Genomic DNA, 22366 nt, shown 5'->3' on the forward strand with positions numbered 1-22366 from the left:
AAGGTCTAATACAACTACAGTCAGATCAAATTAATAATGGAGTCAGATTTAGTCTTAACTAAACAAAATATTTTAAGATACAATAACCACTCGTGCACAAAAAGAATACGCAGATACCTTCACCATTCTACTGGATTCTGCCATTGGACCAGTGAGCTAAGTTTTTACAGGTTCAATCATTTAAACTTTGATGCTGTATTCTATTTCACATCCTAATCTTTAGCTTCTCAGACAAACCGTAGTGTGTTCAGAATATCTGAACTGGTTACAGAACAATATGCTGAGAGATTTTCTGGAATGATACATGGCCAATCTCTGCTCCAAAATAATGTTACATCAAGAACTTTTTCATTTTCCAAAGAATCATATAGCCAACTCAACATCTCTATACAGCGAAAAAGGGTTCTTGATAATAAGAGGCTTTGAAGCTTTAAAGATCCTTTATTTTTAAAAGTGTAGGATACATTTATCATTCACAAAATCATACCTAAGATCTGTTGACTGCTTACCAGTCAACATAATATAGACAATATTCTGCTCCACTAAGATGTATGGTTTAAATGTGACACATATTGATGGGTAAGCATGGTTTCATTACTTGCCTTTAGATGGACCATCCAGCGAGACTACCCTGTGTTCCCATTGTTGTGCTAAACTAAAAGTGTACAGCCTCGCACATTGTGCATTGAAAAGCCAACAATTAAAAAAAAAAAAAAAAAATCTCAGTTCAAGGTGTTCATTGGCATTTTGAGCACAAGGTGTAAAACTACAAAAACCTTGCATGTAACATGATAACCAGTGTTTGAAATGGTATTTTTATGTGCACAAGAAAAAATAAGAGTTTTATTTTTATGTTAATGATGTTACTGGACTAACTGTAAAACTTACTGTAATATAATTTTATAAGGAAATTTCATATAAAGTTCACTTCTTCAGAATACACTTGCTTGATATTTGGGACCTCTAAACGGTTCCATATACCCTTTACAGGTGCATCTCAATAAATTAGAATGTCGTGGAAAAGTTCATTTATTTCAGTAATTCAACTCAAATTGTGAAACTCGTGTATTAAATAAATTCAATGCACACAGACTGAAGTAGTTTAAGTCTTTGGTTCTTTTAATTGTGATGATTTTGGCTCACATTTAACAAAAACCCACCAATTCACTATCTCAAAAAATTAGAATACATCATAAGACCAATAAAAAAAACATTTTTAGTGAATTGTTGGCCTTCTGGAAAGTATGTTCATTTACTGTATATGTACTCAATACTTGGTAGGGGCTCCTTTTGCTTTAATTACTGCCTCAATTCGGCGTGGCATGGAGGTGATCAGTTTGTGGCACTGCTGAGGTGGTATGGAAGCCCAGGTTTCTTTGACAGTGGCCTTCAGCTCATCTGCATTTTTTGGTCTCTTGTTTCTCATTTTCCTCTTGACAATACCCCATAGATTCTCTATGGGGTTCAGGTCTGGTGAGTTTGCTGGCCAGTCAAGCACACCAACACCATGGTCATTTAACCAACTTTTGGTGCTTTTGGCAGTGTGGGCAGGTGCCAAATCCTGCTGGAAAATGAAATCAGCATCTTTAAAAAGCTGGTCAGCAGAAGGAAGCCTGAAGTGCTCCAAAATTTCTTGGTAAACGGGTGCAGTGACTTTGGTTTTCAAAAAACACAATGGACCAACACCAGCAGATGACATTGCACACCAAATCATCACAGACTGTGGAAACTTAACACTGGACTTCAAGCAACTTGGGCTATGAGCTTCTCCACCCTTCCTCCAGACGCTAGTACCTTGGTTTCCAAATGAAATACAAAACTTGCTCTCATCTGAAAAGAGGACTTTGGAACACTGGGCAACAGTCCAGTTCTTCTTCTCCTTAGCCCAGGTATGACGCCTCTGACGTTGTCTGTGGTTCAGGAGTGGCTTAACAAGAGGAATACGACAACTGTAGCCAAATTCCTTGACATGTCTGTGTCTTGATGCCTTGACCCCAGCCTCAGTCCATTCCTTGTGAAGTTCACCCAAATTCTTGAATCGATTTTGCTTGACAATCATAAGGCTGTGGTTCTCTCTGTTGGTTGTGCATCTTTTTCTTCCACACTTTTTCCTTCCACTCAACTTTCTGTTAACATGCTTGGATACAGCACTCTGTGAACAGCCAGCTTCTTTGGCAATGAATGTTTGTGGCTTACCCCCCTTGTGAAGGGTGTCAATGATTGTCTTCTGGACAACTGTCAGATCAGCAGTCTTCCCCATGATTGTGTAGCCTAGTGAACCAAACTGAGAGACCATTTTGAAGGCTCAGGAAACCTTTGCAGGTGTTTTGAGTTGATTAGCTGATTGGCATGTCACCATATTCTAATTATTTGAGATAGTGAATTGGTGGGTTTTTGTTAAATGTGAGCCAAAATCATCACAATTAAAAGAACCAAAGACTTAAACTACTTCAGTCTGTGTGCATTGAATTTATTTAATACACGAGTTTCACAATTTGAGTTGAATTACTGAAATAAATGAACTTTTCCACGACATTCTAATTTATTGAGATGCACCTGTACTGTATACCCTGTGGTTTAATAGGAACCTTAGGGTTCTGTAGCCAGATGAAAAGGTCCAAACATGAGATCAGAAAATTTTGTTTTATTGCCAGAACATTCGTGGAAATGTTAATTAAATTGTACATATCAACAGATACATTATCATCAGAAGAAATAATAATTAAAATAACCATAAAGCCATATCAAAATTAAAAGTTGTAGCATCATGGGGCACCCAGCATTATGACTGACGCAAAAAGGGTGAATTGTGTGAAACGGTCTCTGGGGGGATTTTATAGGCTCTGTGTGGCCGTAATTAGCCATGTTTGGCATGTTTCAGTTTTTTTGTCACCCTCTTGTCACCTTGTAGCCTCTAAGTGTAGTGCCGGGTTCGGCCATTGTTCATGTGTTTGTGTGTAAATCAGGTTTGCCTGTATTCCATCTTGGTGATGACTATAAAGGAGGTTTTGTTGAACCCCCAAATCTGTGTGGTGTTACAGTATTTTTGAATTAATTTCAATTTACATTTTGGTCTGTGTAAGACACAAGTGATTTATATTGCAGTAATTTATAAGAACCCACATTTGAATCCAGAAATTCCTAATAACATTATGATAAATTATTACTAGTAGTAATAACTAGTACATATACTGATGAGCCAGAACCTTATGGTCACCTGCCTAATGTGCTGTTGGTCCTCTGCGTGCCACCAAAACTGCACTGACCTGCCGAGGCATGGACTCTACAAGATCCCTGAAAGTGTCCTGTGGTATCTTGCACCAAGACATTAGCAGCAGATCCTTAAAATCCTGTAAGTTGTGAGGTGGAACCGGATTGGACTTGTTGGTCCAGCACATCCCATAGATGCTCAATCATATTGAGATCTGGGGAATTTGGAGGTCAGCACCTTGAACTCTTCATCATGTTCCACAAACCATTCGTGAACAATGCGTGCAGTGTGGCAGGGCGCATTATCCTGCTGAAACAGGCCACTGCCATCAGGGAATACCATTGCCATGAAGAGGTGTACCTGGTCTGCAATGATGTTTAGGTAGGTGGCACGTGTCAAATTGGTGTCCACATGAATGGCTGGACCCAGGGCTTCACAGCAGGATATTGCCCAGAGCATCACACTCCCTCCACTGGCTTGTCATCTTCCCACAGTGCATCCTGGTGCCATCACTTCCCCAGGTAAACGGCGCACATGTACACGGCCATTCACGTGATGTAAAAGAAAACGGGATTCAACGGACCAAGCAACCTTCTTCCACTGCTCCAAGGTCCAGTTCCGACACTTGCGTGCCCATTGTAGGCGCTTTCGACGGTGGACAGGGGTCATCATAGGCACTCTGACTGGTCTGCGTCTACGCAGCCCCATACGCAGAAGGGTGCGATGCACTGTGTGTTGTGACACATTCGTCTCGTAACCATCATTAAAATGTTTTGTGATTTGTGTCACAGTAGACCTTCTGTCAGTTCGGACCAGACAGCATAGCCTTCTTTGCCCTTGCGCATAGATGAGTCTTGGGCGCCCAACACCCTGTCGCCGGTTTGTGGTTTGTCCCTCCTCGGACCACTGTCGTTAGATACTCACCACTGCTGACCGAGCGCACCCCACAAGCCTTGCCGTTTCAGAGATGCTCTGACCCAGTCATCTGGCCATAACAATTTGTCCCTTGTCAAAGTAGCTCAGGTCTTTACTCCTGCCCATTTCTCCTGCATTCAACACTTTGAATATGAGAACTGATTATCCGCTTGCCACCTAATCTACCCAGACCTTGATATGTGGCCTTGTTAGGAGATGATTAACGTTATTTGCTTCACCTGTGCAGTGGGTTTACAGCTTTACTTTCTATTTCTTTTTCTCCGTGAAATGTTGTCTTTCAGAATAGTTCCATGGGTCCATGATTCTTCCTAATCAAATGTATGGAATAAATGACAATTTTTGTTTACAAAGGTTTTTCCTGTGTATCTAATGATTTGAAATACTAGAAAGGGGAAAAGGAAACAGAAGTGCACTCAAACTGACGCACCTGTCCACTGAATGAGGAAGAAACATACCTGCAAATTACATCACTCTCGAGGAAGCCGTGTTCCCACAGACTCTTTTTTTTTTTTTTTTCAGACACTGACTGAGTGAGTTTGTGAATTTATTAAGTGGACAATTCTGGAGGAAATTAAGACTGTTTAAAATGGGGGATTGTTGCTTGTCAGGTGATGACAGAGAAAGCTTCAGGATTCACCAAGAAATTGAGAGACAGCTAAAGATGGACAAGCGGGATGCATCCCGACATCTTAAACTATTACTTTTAGGTATGTTTTTTCTCTCTTTTTTATTTTTTATATGTGACAGTTTGTCATGTTAAGCAGCATCATTTAAACCTAATCAATTATTTAAATGAATAATTTATTGACATGTTAAAGAATTATTTCAGTATATTTTACACACACATTCAAATATATTTTGGAATACAATAAAAAAATGTAGATGGTACCATCAAATCTTTCAAAGGTATTTTAAATTTGCTTTGTAAAACCAATAAAACAGAAAATGTGACTTTTCTAGGGCAAATCTGTAAATAGCTTGAATAACTACTGATTAATCTCATTTCAGTTGCTTTCGAAGGACTGAAAACAAAATTAAGATGTAATGTCAGTTTTATACAGTTGTTTGACATTTATTGGAAAACAAGCCCTGTTTGTGCTACTTAGTCTGTTTTTCCACCCACAGTATTGATTGTTTTGTTTGTTTTAAATTGAATTTAATAATGTTAAGGATAATTATAAATTAAATGTAGTATAATATCAGTTAAGCAGAACACATTTGTGAGTTGGTGTAGATGAAGGGATACTTGAGCCTTACTGGCTGTCAGGTAGAGGGTATATTCTGCCTGTAACTGTTACTGGCCACATGCAAATATATGCAAAAAGACATGGAAGGGCATTGAGTTTCAAAAAGTACAGCATTAGTTTTTATTCCTAGTTAAATTAAAAAAGAAAATAAACATGTCAGTATACTGTATGTGATCAAATAAAATATGTAAACAGGAAACTGTGTGAATTCCTACTGTATGTACAGATAGGATCAGCTATAGCCTATGTGCACTTATTGCATTTACAATATAAGCAGTTATGCATGGTGTTTCAATTACTTAATTTTTTCCATTATGGGTATCCAGTGTTTTTGTGCTATTTTAGATTAAGTCTGTTTCTGATCAGCTGTCTCAATAATAGGTTTAGAGAAGAACACATGAACGAATTATAGTTTTCCTTGTTGTAACCGTGATAACAATCTGCAGTCTTTCTGCAAACTCCTGTTTGTCAGACCTGTTTCACATGTAATGGATGAGTCTGCAATTATTCACATCGATCACTTCAGTGCCATAATGCTCTATTGTGCAAAAATGTGGTTACTCTGTTATCAAACTCAAGATAGGCTAGTAAATTATTTTTTTTTTTTTACACAAAGAACACTACATGTTTTTGACAGTCACAATCAGAGACACGCTGGATAAAATAATCTGTACCCCAGCAAATATACAGCAAAACATTTACACTATAAAATTTAATGGTCTATTATTTTTAACTGTATTGTGTTTAAATATACAGTAGCTAACTATAAACTGGTTTCATATAAAAACAAATAATATGCAAACTATGTGTTTGTGGGCATTTCTAAAAATAAGCATAAGAAGTTAGTTATGTTACCTTACTTTTGAAAAGCTGGTAAAGGTAACTGTGGCTGTCTGTAAAATAATGCAATGTAATTTTTCAACAGTTCACCTACCATTGTTGCACTTACTTTGGATTAAATTTAGCAGCAATACTAAAGTGGTCTACTGGAGGTCTCTGAAATTGATGGCTTTTCCATTGGCATTAAAGGCATAGTTCACCCATCATCATGTAACTTTTTTCAAGAGGCATAAAAGGAGACATTTAGTAGAATATTCAGACATTCATTTCCATACAATGAAAGTTAATGGTGACCAGTGGTTTTCAAACCTAAAACAGTACAAAAAAAGTACAGAATTCGGTGTTCTCCCCACACAAAGCTATTTTATGGCTTTAAAAGACTAGGAGTATATCACACAAGTTGTATGGAATTTTTTCAAGTACTTTGCTGTCCTTTCTGTAGCTTGAAAGCCACTGGTAACCATCTTATTTTAGTGTTTGGAAAAGAGCAGCCTAGACATCAGGGGTTAAACTAGCACGGAACATTCCGGAGCGGCGTTTCAGCACTTCGAAATGACCTCGGCACCTTTGATTTAAAAAAGAAACAAATAGTTCCGTCTGTCGCTATATTCGCCTCGAGCTGCAGTTTTAAGTGCACATGATTTGCTCCGCTGCACGCTTTAAGCAGTTCAGACAGTGGGAGAAAATGTTTTTTTGTTGAACTAACCCTTTAATAAGGGAAATATTCCTTTAATGATCATGATGACTCATAGCTGAGAACTTTCCATGTTTCTCCACAGGCACAGGGGAGAGTGGGAAGAGCACCTTTATCAAGCAGATGAGAATCATACATGGCAGAGGCTACACAGAGGAGGACAGGAGAGCTTATGCCAAACTGGTATACCAGAACATCTTTGTTGCCATTCAAGCCTTGCTCCAAGCCATGGAGAACCTCAACATACACTTTGTTGATCCAAAAAATGCAGTAAGCATCAGGAATTCTGAAACAATAGCATTTTTTTTATCACTCTAAGAGAAATAATTACAAGGGCTGTCAATCAATTAAATCAATGTATGCTGATTAATTAATTGCAATTAATCGCATGCATAAATATTTGCTGACAAAGCCCCAAAAGTTTGCATACCCTGGCAGAAATTGTGAAATTTTGGCATTGATTTTGAAAATATGACTGATCATGCAAAAAAACTGTCTTTTATTTAATGATATTGATAATATGAAGCAATTTATTATCACATAGTTGTTTGGCTCCTTTTTAAATCATAATGATAACAGAAATCACCCAAATGGCCCTGATCAAAAGTTTACATTCCCTTGAATGTTTGACAACGGTGTGGTTGTTTCAAGGAGCACAATACGAAGATACTTGAACAAAAATGAGCTGCATGGTCGAGTTGCCAGAAAGAAGCCTTTACTGCGCCAATGCCACAAAAAAGCCCGGTTACAATATGCCTGACAACACCTTGACACGCTTCTGGCACACTGTAATTTGGAGTGACGAGACCAAAATAGAGCTTTATGGTCACAACTATAAGTGCTATGTTTGGAGAGGGGTCAACAAGGCCTATAGTGAAAAGAATACCATCCCCACTGTGAAGCATGGTGGTGGCTCACTGATGTTTTGGGGGGGTGTGAGCTCTAAAGGCATGGGGAATCTTGTGAAAATTGATGGCAAGATGAATGCAGCATGTTATCAGAAAATACTGCCAGACAATTTGCATTCGTCTGCATGAAAGCTGCGCATGGGGCGCTATTGGACTTTCCAGCACGACAATGACCCTAAGCACAAGACCAAGTTGACCCTTCAGTGGTTACAGCAGAAAAAGGTGAAGGTTCTGGAGTGGCCATCACAGTCTCCTGACCTTAATATCATCGAGCCACTCTGGGGAGATCTCAAATGTGCAGTTCATGCAAGACGACCAAAGACTTTGCATGACCTGGTGGCATTTTGCAAAGATGAATGGGCAGCTATACCACCTGCAAGAATTTGGGGCCTCATAGACAACTATTACAAAAGACTGCATGCATGAATAGTCATGGCCCGGCCCGTCCCTCCTCCTTGTCACATTTATAAAAACACATCTTGAGATCACTGTGATCTGATTTGTGCTCTATCGAGCTGTGTTTTGAACGCAAGAACGTGTTCTCATCTTGTGCTGTCTGCTGTCGGTGAGTGTGGTTTGTTCTCTGTCTGTATGAGCTGCGCGTTGCCTAGACAGCTTGAGTTTCGCTTACTGCCCTCTGGAGAAAACAGGTGGTACTCCAAGCTTGAATTGCTCAGATTGAAGGAATATTCCTTATTATGGTCCGGGGACATGATTAATAGCAAAAAAAAAAAAAAAAAAAAAAAAAAAGTAACACGTTATTTTTTTATATAATTAATTGCACTGAAATTAATGTGTTAAATTGTCAGCCCTAGAAATTATATACAATTAAAGCCATTTTTAAATAAAAATAGTTACATCATTTAAAAAATATTTAAATGAATCATGTACCCTGACCCGTATATACAGTAAATTCTGTAAGAAGGAATTTTTCACCCATTGGAGAAATGTCGAGGGCACAAATGTAATAAATATTCCTAAATGTAAAAAAGGCCCTAATGTAATTAAATTTGGTCCCAAATGTAATAAAGGCCTAAATGTAATGACATTTGGTCCTCAATGTACACTGAAAAAACATTGCACGTTGTTGTATACAGTTTTTCTAAATACATTTTTAACGGTATAATATTTAAACTTCATGACATAATATTGGTTAAAGTGAATGAGTAAATTTAACTTAAAAATTACAGTAAATATGATGACAAATCTCATGTACATTGTATTTAAACAAGCATATTAAAATTTAAATGAACATTTTATATGAACATTTCACATTTTAAACTTTCCTTATAAACACGTTTCATCATGTAGCACATATACGGAAGCCTTTATTTGCAAGTGAAATGTAATCAAATAAGCAAATAAATATGACAATTTTTTTTTGTTGCTTGATTGTTAGATGACGCATTGTAAAGATAACAAACAATCATAAATAACATTTACTTACAAGTCCACCCCAATAATCAAATTTGGCCAAATTGTCCATAAATATGGCATGCTATACAATTATAGCAATAGATCTTATTAATAGCGATTACTATATCAGGGGAAAAAAATCTTTATGATTTTAGTCATAATCATTCAGCCCTACTCCCGCCAATAAAGTACACCTCGCAACGTAACAAGCTTATTGTGTCGCGCGATTACCCCGAGTGAAGTCACGGCTTCTACATAGCAGATGTAATCATAAATCATTAATGTCTGCTTTGTGTTGTTAAACCATAGTTCTTGCTCTTACATTCATGTGATGAGAGATGGTGCTTGCCGACACATGCGGTATGATGACCTAGGCAGAAGTACTGTGCTTGCAAATTCTCAGTAATGTTACAGATGCAGCGCCAACTAGTGGCTGAAATAATAATCGCATTTAGTGCACTGGTAAATACACAGCGGTCTTGACCATTAAGCCCATAGGCCAAGACCGAGACTTTAAATGTTGAGACCAAGACACTACGTAACGAGATCCAGACCAAGACCACGTTTATATGGTCTCGAGACGTCTTGAGACCAAGACCACAAGATCAAGACTCCACCTCTGGTAAGACCTGACTTGTGGCTTCAATTGTGCTTTTAGGTTTTGGCAAGGACAGTATCATATATTCTTAATGCAAATATTATTAGGTAATATATATATATATATATATTTAAGATTTTCTAAATAATTTCTTTATGTCTTTAATTAATTCTGAATTTTTTACATCATCTCCTCAGAGTCTTCTTTTAAAAGAGACCATATTATTTTGAGGATGAGCCACCAGTTAAAGGAGTAGTTCACCTAAAAATGGAAAATGTACTTTTACTCATTAATTTACTCACCCTTATGTTGTTCAAAACCCACATGCTGTTACTTTTTCTTAGAACATAAAAATAGATATTTTAAGCAGCTCTGTTCCATTGAATAACAGTTTATAGTGAGCAGGAGCTGTCAAGATTCAAAGAGGACAAATATTATAAAGCAATATTAAAGGTTCAGTATAAAGACATCATAACAGTAGTCCATATGATAAGTGCACTATATTCCAAGCTTTCTGGGGCTACTACTTTTATGGTATTTTTATAATGATTTTGTTTTTTCTCTTTGGACCTTGACAGCAGTGGTCAATATGAACTGTTTTTGTATGGAAAAGAACAGCGTTAGGATTCTTGAAGAAAACATTGTGTTAAGATTCTACTGGTGAGAAAATACACAATGAGGGACAACTTGAGGGTAGTAAATAATTTTGTGTATTTATTTATTTTTTTGCTAGCCTGCTGACACAGTCATGTCATTTTACAGATACATCAACGATGAAAAGAAATTCAAATTATATTCGTCTTTTCTTTGAGAGAGCACAAAAAAGAAAGAAAAGATGACTGAAAATTGTTAGGAATGCAGACACAGTTTTTGTCTTGTACTGTGTGAACTTAAAAGAAAAACATGTATCTTTTAAAACCAAAAATTATAACATTTTGGGCCTTTATCGCATTTCAAGCCTTTATTCAGAAAATTATTGTATTCAGAGCCTTTACTATATTAAAGAACCAAATAGGGTAATTATATTTGTGACCACAACACACGTGACCCCCCAACCCCCAAAATGGTTTGGTCCCCCCAATGTTCAAGACATGGTTACGGCCAACCAATTATTACATTTGTGCCATCTACAACAACCCCTAAGTCTACCTCAGAAAACTCAATTGCAAAATGGATCGCTGTGGACTGCTGGCCAGTGATAGGTTTATATTCAATGATATGGGGGAAAAATGAAAAACATTGACTTCTAAAGCCCCCCTTTTTGTAATGTCTGTTCAAAGCTTCCATCTGCATTAACGTATACCTTTGAGTTATCCTAAATTGGGGGCGTTTCTCAGCAAGTATTGATACAGCATATGCAGTAAATTGTGATTAATTTGATTAATTACTTGGCATGTTATGTAATTTATTTAATAAGCGGTTGATAGCCCAATTAATTATGTATTATCTCTCCACTCAAAAAGATGAGTCTGAAATCATATCCATGTGTTGTAGACTTATGCTGCAAAGCTTAAAAAAGTGACACCAGAGACAGTACAATCACTGGACTCTGAACAAGCTGAAGCCATCAAGAGTATTTGGACAGATCTGGGACTGCAGAAATGCTATGAACGCAGGAGAGAGTTCCAGATATCAGACTCTGCCAAATAGTGAGTGCTATGAATATTTATTTTTTATTTTTTGCCACTTTTCACATTTGAGCGAAGAACTTTGTCATTTGTCATGCTTTTTGTAATAGCATATAAATTCAGCAAAGGAAACAATTTAGCATCCAATTGACTCTTTTGGGTAGATAAAGAGAAATATAATTATGTTATATGGCAGAATGTTGGGATATTCCTGCTTGATATCTTCTACCTCAGAACAAAAAGGCATTCCACTGTCCAATACTTAGAAGATGACGTATTAGGAAACAAAATTCCAACGGACCTGGTAACTTAGAAGGTGTTAAATTGTCAACGGACCAAATTGCGGAGGATCAACAATGCCATGCAGCGGTGGTGTACACAAACCTCAGCAGGGGTGGAAGGGTAAAAGAGGGCACTTGGATTTTATTTTTAATGGGTTAAACTTACGTATACACTACCAGTCAAAAGTTTTGAAACACTTGGCTGAAATGTTTCTCATGATCTTAAAAATCGTTTGATCTGAAGGCATATGCTTAAATGTTTGAAATTAGTTTTGTAGACAAAAATATAATTGTGCCACCATATTAATTTATTTAATTATAAAACTAAAATGTAATAAAGAAAAAATAAAAAAATGTTTTTGAAATTGATGACTTGGACCGAATAATAAAGAAAAGCAGCCAATAAGTGCTCAACATAGATGGGAACTCCTTCAATACTGTTTAAAAAGCATCCCAGGATGATAACTCAAGAAGTTGGTTGAGAAAATGTCAAGAGTACATGTCTGCAAATTCTAGTGAATAATATTAGGATAGGATATAGAATCTTACAGCATTAATGTGGCAGAACCATGGTACAATGATGAAATCAAGATAGTAATCCCATGGTTCTGAATGGTTACTCTAGTAAACATGTCCAGAATATGGTAATTCCATGGAACTTTTTTGAAAGTGAATGGTTTATTCATTTAAACATAAAGTAAACTGGTTTTGGCTGAATCAGACAGCTCCTTCAGTTTATGATAGTATTCTACAAAAGACATATTACTGTAAATTTGTATCTCTAAAAGCAATGCGACTGCTCCCATTATAATTAATAAAGCTGCCTACACTGCAAGTGTGTGATGTCAGAAATGCAGCTGCAATCGAGTATTGTTTTTTTGATGACCTGCTCCTCATCTGAGGCAACCCCAATTCCCAACGGCAGTTTTGTACCCTGGAAGGGTATTGCAGGAAAGGGATGTCATTCGAAGGGTTGTTCCAAACAAAAGTGAGAAAATGAATCCTTTCTCAAAGGGCTCTTCCTCAAGACTGTTAACAAAGGGCTTGTGCCCCTGCTGCCCCACTTCTGTGCCTGCCAATGAATTGCGAAAACGGCATTTTCATTCTCGAAAAGCTCTCTGTCATATGTCCACACAGCTGCTTTCAAACGTTTTTCAAAAGTTGCTCGTCCACACTGAAACATCTGAAAATGCTTAAATCCTCTTACTGCGCTTGCTAAACAAAAAATAAAATAAAAAGAATTGTCCTTGTGTTTCGCCACCTGACAGCAATACCGAGTAAACTTCCTGTCGCCTTTGAAGGAATGCTATGTGAAGGTTGTACAATGTAGCATTTATCTTTAAAATAGCAGGCACAACAGCACTGCTACAACATGGGCCGCCATCTTGATTGTTTTGGTTTGAATGGATCACATGACTGCATCACATGAAAACAAATACGTCATCATTTTCAAATATCTCTGTTTTCGCTGTCCACACTACAATGCAACAGCGTTTTCAAATTTATCCACTTGGGAGAGCGTTTTCGAAAAACTCAGTCTCAGTGTGGATGGAAGGCCAAAACGTAACGGATTTAAAGCATGTTCAAACTAAAACGTATTAGAATGGATGTGGCCTAATATAAAGTATTTAACACATTTGTCTTTGCAAATGTTTGCTAAACAAGTTTTACTGTCACGTAATGTAGAACTTTCACTCATTGATGCTTTTTATTTGCTTAAAATTTAATATTTATCATCTCCCTGGGTACCGACATGTTTGTGTGACATCGCTCGCTTGCATTTCAGCGAAACTGAAGTCGAGGATTACCGCACAACTTTCCAAATTCATAGTCCAACTTCAAGTGCCGTTCCATAGTCAGTCTGGTTATGGAGGTAAAATGCCCATAAGTGCCCTTAAGTGGGCATAAGTCGGGAATTTGAATGGATTGGAACATTACACAGAACAGGTGTGTCTGACTGATATGTGCAGTGGCCAACCACAGTTCTTTTTTTTTTTTTTTTTACATGTCACTTAGTGTCGGGTTTGTCTGAAATAGAGTAATACTACAATAAGATTAAGATGGGCATCTTATTCAAAAAAATTGCACAGCAGTGTTGGTACCGAACCAGTATAGAAACTAATGAAAAAGTTACTGGAAATTTGTGTAGACTCAGATTTTCTGTCATTCTACGAGTAATAAGTACAGATATCTTAGAAAACAGTAGAATTTTCAATCACACTTTATATTAGGTGGCCTTAACTACAATGTATTAACATTAAATACATAAAAGACTATGTGTTTACTGTGTAACTACATATTGTTCTGCAAAATGCCCACATTTGCTGCTACTGAGGTTACGATACGGTTAGGTTTAGGAGTAAGGGTAGGGTTAGGATTAGGGATTAGAGTTAGGTTTTGGGTTAAGAGTTGGGTTAGGGTTAGGGGTCAAGTTAACAGTGTAACTACAAATGTCATTAAATGCAAGTACTTTAAATGTAATTACAATGCAACAATATGTATGTACATAATAAGTACACAGTATCAAATGGTTAAGTACATAGTAGTTAAGGCCACTACTATAAAGTGGGACCAAATTTTCTTCTCATTGTATATCTACTCAGTACCCTGTGCACTCAGCTTTGTTTCCTAGTGTACTCCCTCGTAGCCCAGCCAATCAGATTGACACTAGTGATTTTAGACAGCTCTTGCTAATTTGTTTGCTACACATGTCAGAGTCAGTTTTTGGACTGTGATGCGGTCTGTAGATGTGTAATCTGAGAATGAGACTTCTGGCTCAACCAGTGGAATGAGACTGCGGCGGGACTACATGTTTGTCCAAACCAACAGCAGATTGGGGCAGAACAGAATGTATGTTTGGGAAACCTGTTTGGAAACATTTTTTTTTTTTCAGCTCAAAAATATCTAAATTGTTTTTTTGTTTGTTTTTTCAAAAGTTTCTCAAGGTTTTTGGTGTTCTCTAACCAATTTGGACAGGTAATTTCTGTGGTTCTAAAAGTCCAATAATTAATTATCTGTTTTGTTTCTTTTTGCCAGTTATTTTGATGACATTGACAGAATCTCTGCAGCATTTTACTTGCCGAGTCTGCAGGATATTCTACGAGTCAGAATTCCAACCACAGGCATCATTGAGTATATCTTTGACCTTCAGACAGTCATATTCAGGTAACTTTGAATTGGTAGTTTGAACTCACTTTGACTAACTTTGAGTCATTAAAGCAATGCAAAACCACTGCTTGTTGCTGCAGAATGGTTGATGTCGGAGGCCAAAAGTCCGAGAGACGAAAGTGGATCCATTGTTTTGAAAATGTTACTTCCATCATCTACCTGGTGGCTCTGAGCGAATACGATCAGGTCTTATATGAGTGTGAGAATGAGGTTAGTCCACAATCTTGAATTATATTAGTAGATCTTATGGGCTGTAAAGATTCAGCATTGTTGCAGTGGATTCATGAGATTGAAAAATGCCAGATTAATTGTTCTTTACTATATTTGCATGATTTTTTTACCACCACAGAACCGCATGAAAGAGAGTAAAGCTTTATTTAGGACCATCATCTCATACCCCTGGTTCCAGGATTCCTCTATCATCCTCTTCCTCAATAAAACAGATCTTCTGAAGGAGAAGATCTCAAAATCAGACCTTGCAAAATATTTTCCAGAATATAAAGGTTAGAGAAATGAGAAGCTCCAACAATTATGGATAAACCTCAGTGCTGTGTTGGAGAAGATACTTTGAAATTCTAGCTTGTCAAGCTCCAGGCTACTCATAAAGTAAACTACAATCAAGGTAATCTTTAGGGAAAAGTGTTAGCTTGCTACAAACTAGTGGGCATATATTGCAATCACATCAGTATTTATCTGCCATAAAAAATAATAAGAATCTCAATTAGGTGACAGCATAAAGCTGCAGTAACACTACTCTTTACACTCCATTCACTTCCATTAAATCGCATTTGAACATGAAAAACCAGAAACACAAGCTCATGCGAAGAAATTAAACATTCCGCTGCATTTCAAAGGTGGCGTTTTATTTTTATTGAAACCAAAAATTCTCGAGCATGACATAATTTCCTGTCTGTTGTACATTCAAGTGCTTTGTTGTCGGAAAGATTAGGAAGCATGGAGGACACCAGGTTCATTCTTGCAGATTTCTTGGGAAAGTCTTATTTTTGTAACGTTGGGTGTCTAGGAGTGGAAGAGAGGAGATGCAGGAGTGGAATATTTAAATCCTTCAATTATAATTGTAGGAGTTGAACAAATGCTGTAATGGAACAAGCTATAAATCTAAACATCAAAAATTAGCACAACGTAACACTTCATTAACTCAACGTAACACTTCAAGGACTGACAAATGATGAAGAATACTAGAGGGTATTTATACACAGAACTAAATGAGGGAATGGAATACAGGTGAGGGTAATAAGGAACAGATGGAAGTGATTAGGGCAGTGAACTCCAGGCGCCCAACGACAGATGAGAGTAAGATGACTCAGAAGATGAAGGATTCGAGGAGGATGATCAGGAGGCCTAGGGGTCGGCTTCAGGGCTGGGAAAGGATCCGGGGGCCTGGGGGGCAGCTTCAGGGCTGGGAATGGATCAGGGGGCCTTTCAGGGCTGGGAATGGATCAGGAGGCCTGGGAGGCAGCCATAGGGCAGGAACTGGGTCTGGAGACCTGGGAGGCGGCCACAGGGCAAGGACTGGGGCAAAGCCGTGAAAGGCGGAGCCGTGGGAGGCTCAAGGAGCAAAGCCGTGGAAGGCGGAGCCGTGAGAGGCTCGAGGGGCAGAGCAGTGGTAGGCTCATGGCTGAGAGCCATGGAAGGGAGTACAGGCTGAGACTGGGGATCGATATCCGCGGTCGAGAGCTCGGGTAGAGAATGGGGAACGACCTCCGTGGTCGTGAGCATGGGCAGAGACTGGGGAATGACCTCCATGGTCGTGAGCATGGGCAGAGACTGGGGAACGACCTCTGTGGTCATGAGCATAGGCAGAGACTGGGGAACAACCTATGTGGTCGTGAGCATAGGCAGAGACTGGGGAACAACCTATGTGGTCGTGAGCATGGGCAGAGACTGGGAAATGACCTCCGTGGTCGTGAGCATGGGCAGAGACTGGGGAGGAGGAGTCCTTTTCCTTCTCCTCTTCTGGCCAGCAGGGAGCATAGAGACAGGGACGGTCGAGGCTACAGGCTCTGGGATGGTCGAGGCTATAGGCACTGGCTCTGGCTCATTAAACGTGGCAGGCATGGACAGTGGCTCGTTAACCGTGGTAGGCTTGGGCACTGGCTCTCTAATCGTGGCAGGCTTGGGCACTGGCTCGCTAACCGTGGCAGGCATGGGCACTGGCTCGCTAACCGTGGCAGGCATGGACACTGGCTCGCTAACCGTGGTTGCTACGCTGACTGCGGCAGGGAATCGACCACCGAAACCAGGAGACCAAACCAAAAAAATTATTTAGGGGAATAGATGGAGAGGAGTTACTGTGGAGATAGGGGGCAGGGAAGGCACGGAGACAGAGGCCAACATTTCTATTAAACGTGATGATATTGAAGGGTAATGGATATTAAGGGTGGCTAGGATGTAATTTGCCAAAGAAAGATTTTCCGCCTCTGGAAGTGCTGTGGGTCTGTGATAGTTTAATCCCATTCCATAAATGGGAATGAGGTAAATATCCGGTATTGATACAGAAGCAGCGAGGTGATGGAACTTGGTTGAGTATTCCAAGAGGGAAAGATCCTGCCTGAAATGCTCCATGAATGATCCTGTTGGCTCCATAATCATGTGGGTCAGGATGAGTGGAAGAGGAGGATTAGAGGGATCGCTGGAATAGAGGAAGACGTTTGGAGGAACAGGTAAATAAATCCGTATTCTTTGTTGTGGGTCAGTCCTTCTCTAATGTTGCGTGTCTAGGAGTGGAAGAGGAAGAGGAAGAGAGGAGACACAGGAGTGGAATCTTTAAATCCTTTAATTTTAATCGAACAAATGCTGGAGTGGAACAAACAAAAAGGCTCAACAGTAGTAATCGCTGGAGTGGAACAAACTATAAATCTATACATCAAAACTTATCACAACGTAACACTTCATTAACGCAACATAACACTTCAAGCACTGACAAATGATGAAGAAAACTAGAGGGTATTTATACACAGAACTAAATGAGGGAATGGAATACAGGTGAGGGTAATAAGGAACAGACGGAAGTAATTAGGGCAGTGAACTCTGGGAAATGCAGTCCAGTGGAAAACTTCAAAATAAGAGTCTTTGAAGAAAATGAAGAAAATGCATGTTAGTCAGTTAGCTTGCTGAGGATAATGGAATTTTGGTCAAATACATGCTTTTTTCTCAGTGTAAAAATTTACAATATTCATCAAATGGTTACTGATATACGTAAATGTGTATGACCGAAATGGCATGCGATAACAAGGATGCTGTATATAGAAAAATGCATAAAACCTATCATTCACAACCGAAACTGTAGTTTCCTCCTTCATGTTGAAAGTTTATGTGTCCTCCTAACTTGGAAATCTGGGTTTCAAAATTATCTCAGAGTTTACCAGTTGTAATTACAACTTGAGTGGGCTTTCGTGTGCAACTTCCAATTATGAAAAATATATTTACAATAATTCCGCCAGGGGGCCCCCACACTGTCAAAGACATTATATGTGATTATAGGCTAGGACCGGCACAGCATAGAGGCAGCATATGTTGGTAGCATCACACTCCCAAACAATAAATTCATTCAGAAAATTATTTTCAGAATTCCACTGAAATTTAAATCTGCTTTTTCCGCAGGCCCTAAAAATGATGCAGATGCTGCAATGAAGTTTATCCTGAGTATGTACGAGCAACAGAACTCAGACACACAGAAACACATCTATGCACATTTCACCTGTGCCACCGACACAGAGAATATCCGCTTTGTTTTCGAAGCAGTGAAGCACACCATTCTGCGGAACAACCTTTCGATGTTTAACTTGGGCTAGGCGATGGAAGAGCTCTTACATATGCTGTTAGATTTAATAATTTTCACCGCTGATTCAAACAAAATGTTCTTTCTGATCTTATCACTTCTAAACATCTCTCTATGTATAAAACTCTGCTGCAAAGTGATTTCCTTTCACAAATTATCAATCCAAAAATGATTTAAAAACTCCCCAGTAAAACTAATGCTGCCTTCAAGTCTCTTTAGTATTTCCTACTTAGAAGGAAATCATAATTATGATGTGATTTATGTAATAATTACAATCATTCAAGTCATAATTGCATTCATATGTGCGTCATGCAAATACGAATAATATCATGAATACGTCATGCGAAAAATTGGTTTAGTAGTCTTGTCTTCTGATTGGTTTAAATTGATTAATGTTGTTATCATCTGTGTTATGTCATTGGTCGTCTTGTTATCTTGTTAAACCTGTTTTTTGTATTTATAGTCCTAATGTTCTCCTTGTTCTTAGTCATTTTTCTGTAATGTACAGTAATAGTGGCAGATGAGACTCGTAGATGTAATAAGTACAGAACCCAAGTGCAGTTTTATTTAAATCCAAAAAATGTGAAAGAAGTTAAGCAAACTAATCAAGAAACATGATTAGAAAACCATTAAAACTAGACTTGACTAAACTGTGACTATGATAAAACCAGTGAACGAGAACCACGAAAACAATGTTACCAGATCAATACACAACAATGAAAAGGAGAACATATAAAAACAAGATAACACGACAACCAATGAAAGAACACAACTGAAAACAAGATTAATCAACCTAAACCAATCAAAAGACAAGACCAATTAACCAATGAAAAGCAGACAAGGAAGGGAAACATGAAGCATGCAAGGACACAGGAACTAAACTTCAAAATAAAAGACATGACAAGATCAAAACATGAAACAAGAACACACATATATGCAACACAATGTAGGAAATGTTGTTTGGTTGCACCATAATACTGCATAAATGAGTAAGCACAAGGAAAGATTTAACCTGATTTTCATCAACATTGTACAAACTTAACTGTACAGTCAGCGTTCACAATTGCAACTAGGGTTGCCACTTTTGAAGTTATAAAATATGGGACATGCTCTTTAGACTCTGCGTCCTTACATCACCTCAGGCTCAGACTGAGAATTTACTTCAGGTAAGCTCACTGAGTCTAGGGATGCACCGAACGATAATCTCCACAGAATCTGCTACTTTAACAGAAACTGTTCAGAAACGATTACATTACATCGATAAAGCTGCGTGATTGTATGTGAAATGATCCAGGTGTCTTCCCAAAGAGCTCGCGTTTACAGTTGATGAGACACGTATTGAGAGAAAACATAACCTCATAACCTCCCACATATACGCTCAATAGGTTCATAATTAGCATGGGGATCCACAAGCACATGACAGATTTACAAATGCAAACATACATCAACAAATGCACATAACAAATCCTCACACGTTCAACTGACAAATCCACAAACCAGAAGAATGTACAAACATACTTCACTCACGAGTCACAATACAGTACACAAATAAACTGCAATATGTGTAATTTAGTGCATAAATAAATGCCGTTTGTACACACACGAGTGCTTCACCATATGCTGGGGGCATGGTTTAGCATGGCTGAGACCAGTTACCCAGCACTCATTCATAATGTGGGAAATGGTGAAATATCCAGTAGATTTGGGTGTTTTATTTTATTATAATTTTTTTTTTTTAGGAAGAATGTGTTTAGAATTTTTCATTTCGGTGCATCACTACTGAGACTATTTTAAAAGTCCTTACTCATTTTACTATTATATCTTACTAAGCATTATATCCATATTTATGTTAGTCTAAATGTGTATTGAAAATAGAAACTATGTATGTCAATATAGAGATATGCAATTAAGCTTTTTAGCTGTCATTATTGCAGATTATCAAGCCACTATGGACTTTTACTATACCATTTTATTTTTTTATTACATTGATCGGTCAAGTGTTTGTTCTAATGCTCTCCATAGCCATTAAGAAAATGCATGGTTGCATCATTTTCATCTTCTGTACTTTGCAATCTCTAGTGCTCCTTGCAATTCACTGATGATTATATTTTCATATGATTTATGCTACTGTCAATACAGTTAGAAAAGAAACTCCTGTCTCCTCTTTCTTTAGTCAGTGTCAATTGCATCCTCCCTCTTCCCTACAGCTTTACTTGCATATAACAATGCACTAAACTGAGAGGTCTAAAACATTCTGCAGTTTTCTTTAACCTTTCTTTAACTTTTAAAACATATATTTAAAAGGTTTGTGTGACTGCAACCCATGTGTAGGTTCCTGCACATTGTATTTTTATTTTGAACGGAATTGCACAGGTAATTCTCTCCAAGCACAAATTCTGTTGAATGAAAAGTGTTTTATGCACATATAATTCATGAATGTTGTTCAGTGACCTTTCACCCCCTCCACATCATTAGGGTCCAACCAGTGAATCTCGGCCATTTCCACCACTGACTCTAAGGCAGCATCAATTTACAACAAAAACAAAACATAATTTAATAGTATCAGATCTCAATCAGTAGTTTCTATACATTTTTTCATTAACACTTCATGAGTTCAGTGAGAGTCCACGTGTAACCATATTATATTTCATTATCGCACAAGATTTAAATGATTAATACGTGGTGTGACAAAAAAAGACAAACTATAGATCCATGAAAAACACATTTGGCCACTTTCTTTGCTATTCAGCTATTCCGCCAAACTCTGACATGGATACAGAACAGATAATAATGAAATATTGGCTAACAGAATATTTTCATGAATGCTGTCATGATGCATGTGATCACAATATATTTGGGTGGCCATATCTGACCTAGTTTACTGTACATGCAAGAGAAAAGCTGCTGCTAATCATAAAATGAACTGGACATTTTTCTAGTGGAAAATCATAATAATAAAAGCTGATGTGTTACATACAAATGGAATTGCTCTAAATTTCTGTTTTGAGAAACAGACCTTATTCACAGTAGCGCCATCTTTGATTTTTGATGAGAATAAAAACGAGGCTGTGATGAATAGACTTACCGTCTCTTCAATGACAAGCACTGTTTAAAGCTATCAAAAAGCTCCTACAGTAGATCACATCTCATTTTCCACAGTTCATGACTGGAGTTTCTTGTCTACTGAAATTTCTTGCAAAGATATTTTTTCAATATTTCGTCAGCAGAATGATCCAAAAACACTTTAAACAACTGCAAAAACCATTGAAGAGATGGTAAGTCTGTCCCTCACAGCCTCAGTGTCATTTCCATCAACAATCAAAGATGGCGCTACCGTGAATAAGGTCTACCATTGCATCTCATATTACTATAATTCTATTGCTGTAGGTGGAGTGGTTTAGGCATTAGACCATTGTGGCACAAAGAATGCGGGGATGTCTGCCTGTTGCGTTGAGTTTGTGACAGGGAAGTTACAATTAAGTATGTGAAAAATGTGAAACTTTCTAGATAGAAGAACTTCTGAACTTTCTGGCAGAAGCAGGTATGGGTAGTATGCCATTCTGAACTCAGCCAATCTCAAGATAATTTGTGCTGATGCGGGTTTCTCCTTCTCTTTGCCTTTTTTTAATTTGAATGA

The 22366-nt window shown here is 38.0% G+C and overlaps 1 protein-coding gene across 1 annotated transcript; it reads left to right on the forward strand.

The window, feature by feature from the left end:
* The first annotated feature begins 4630 nt into the window (after nucleotides 1-4630).
* Nucleotides 4631-20972, forward strand: gna14 (guanine nucleotide binding protein (G protein), alpha 14). The gene is made up of 7 exons (XM_051677283.1): nucleotides 4631-4854; nucleotides 7014-7198; nucleotides 11345-11499; nucleotides 14796-14924; nucleotides 15008-15137; nucleotides 15277-15430; nucleotides 18552-20972. Exons 1-7 carry the CDS (start codon nucleotides 4734-4736, stop codon nucleotides 18740-18742), a joined length of 1065 nt encoding a protein of 354 aa, XP_051533243.1. The 5' UTR covers nucleotides 4631-4733; the 3' UTR covers nucleotides 18743-20972.
* The last annotated feature ends 1394 nt before the right edge of the window (nucleotides 20973-22366 follow it).

This window comes from Myxocyprinus asiaticus, chromosome 3 (assembly GCF_019703515.2).
Source record: "Myxocyprinus asiaticus isolate MX2 ecotype Aquarium Trade chromosome 3, UBuf_Myxa_2, whole genome shotgun sequence".
NCBI classification, from domain to species: Eukaryota; Metazoa; Chordata; class Actinopteri; order Cypriniformes; family Catostomidae; genus Myxocyprinus; species Myxocyprinus asiaticus.

What these genes read in the sequence shown, in the direction of transcription:
- gna14 (XM_051677283.1), top strand. Translation starts at nt 4,734, where the DNA reads ATGGGGGATTGTTGCTTGTCAGGTGATGACAGAGAAAGCTTCAGGATT. An exon ending in TCTTAAACTATTACTTTTAG is followed by an intron (nt 4,855 to 7,013) that starts GTATGTTTTTTC and finishes GTTTCTCCACAG; the next exon opens with GCACAGGGGAGAGTGGGAAG. An exon ending in ATATTTTCCAGAATATAAAG is followed by an intron (nt 15,431 to 18,551) that starts GTTAGAGAAATG and finishes CTTTTTCCGCAG; the next exon opens with GCCCTAAAAATGATGCAGAT.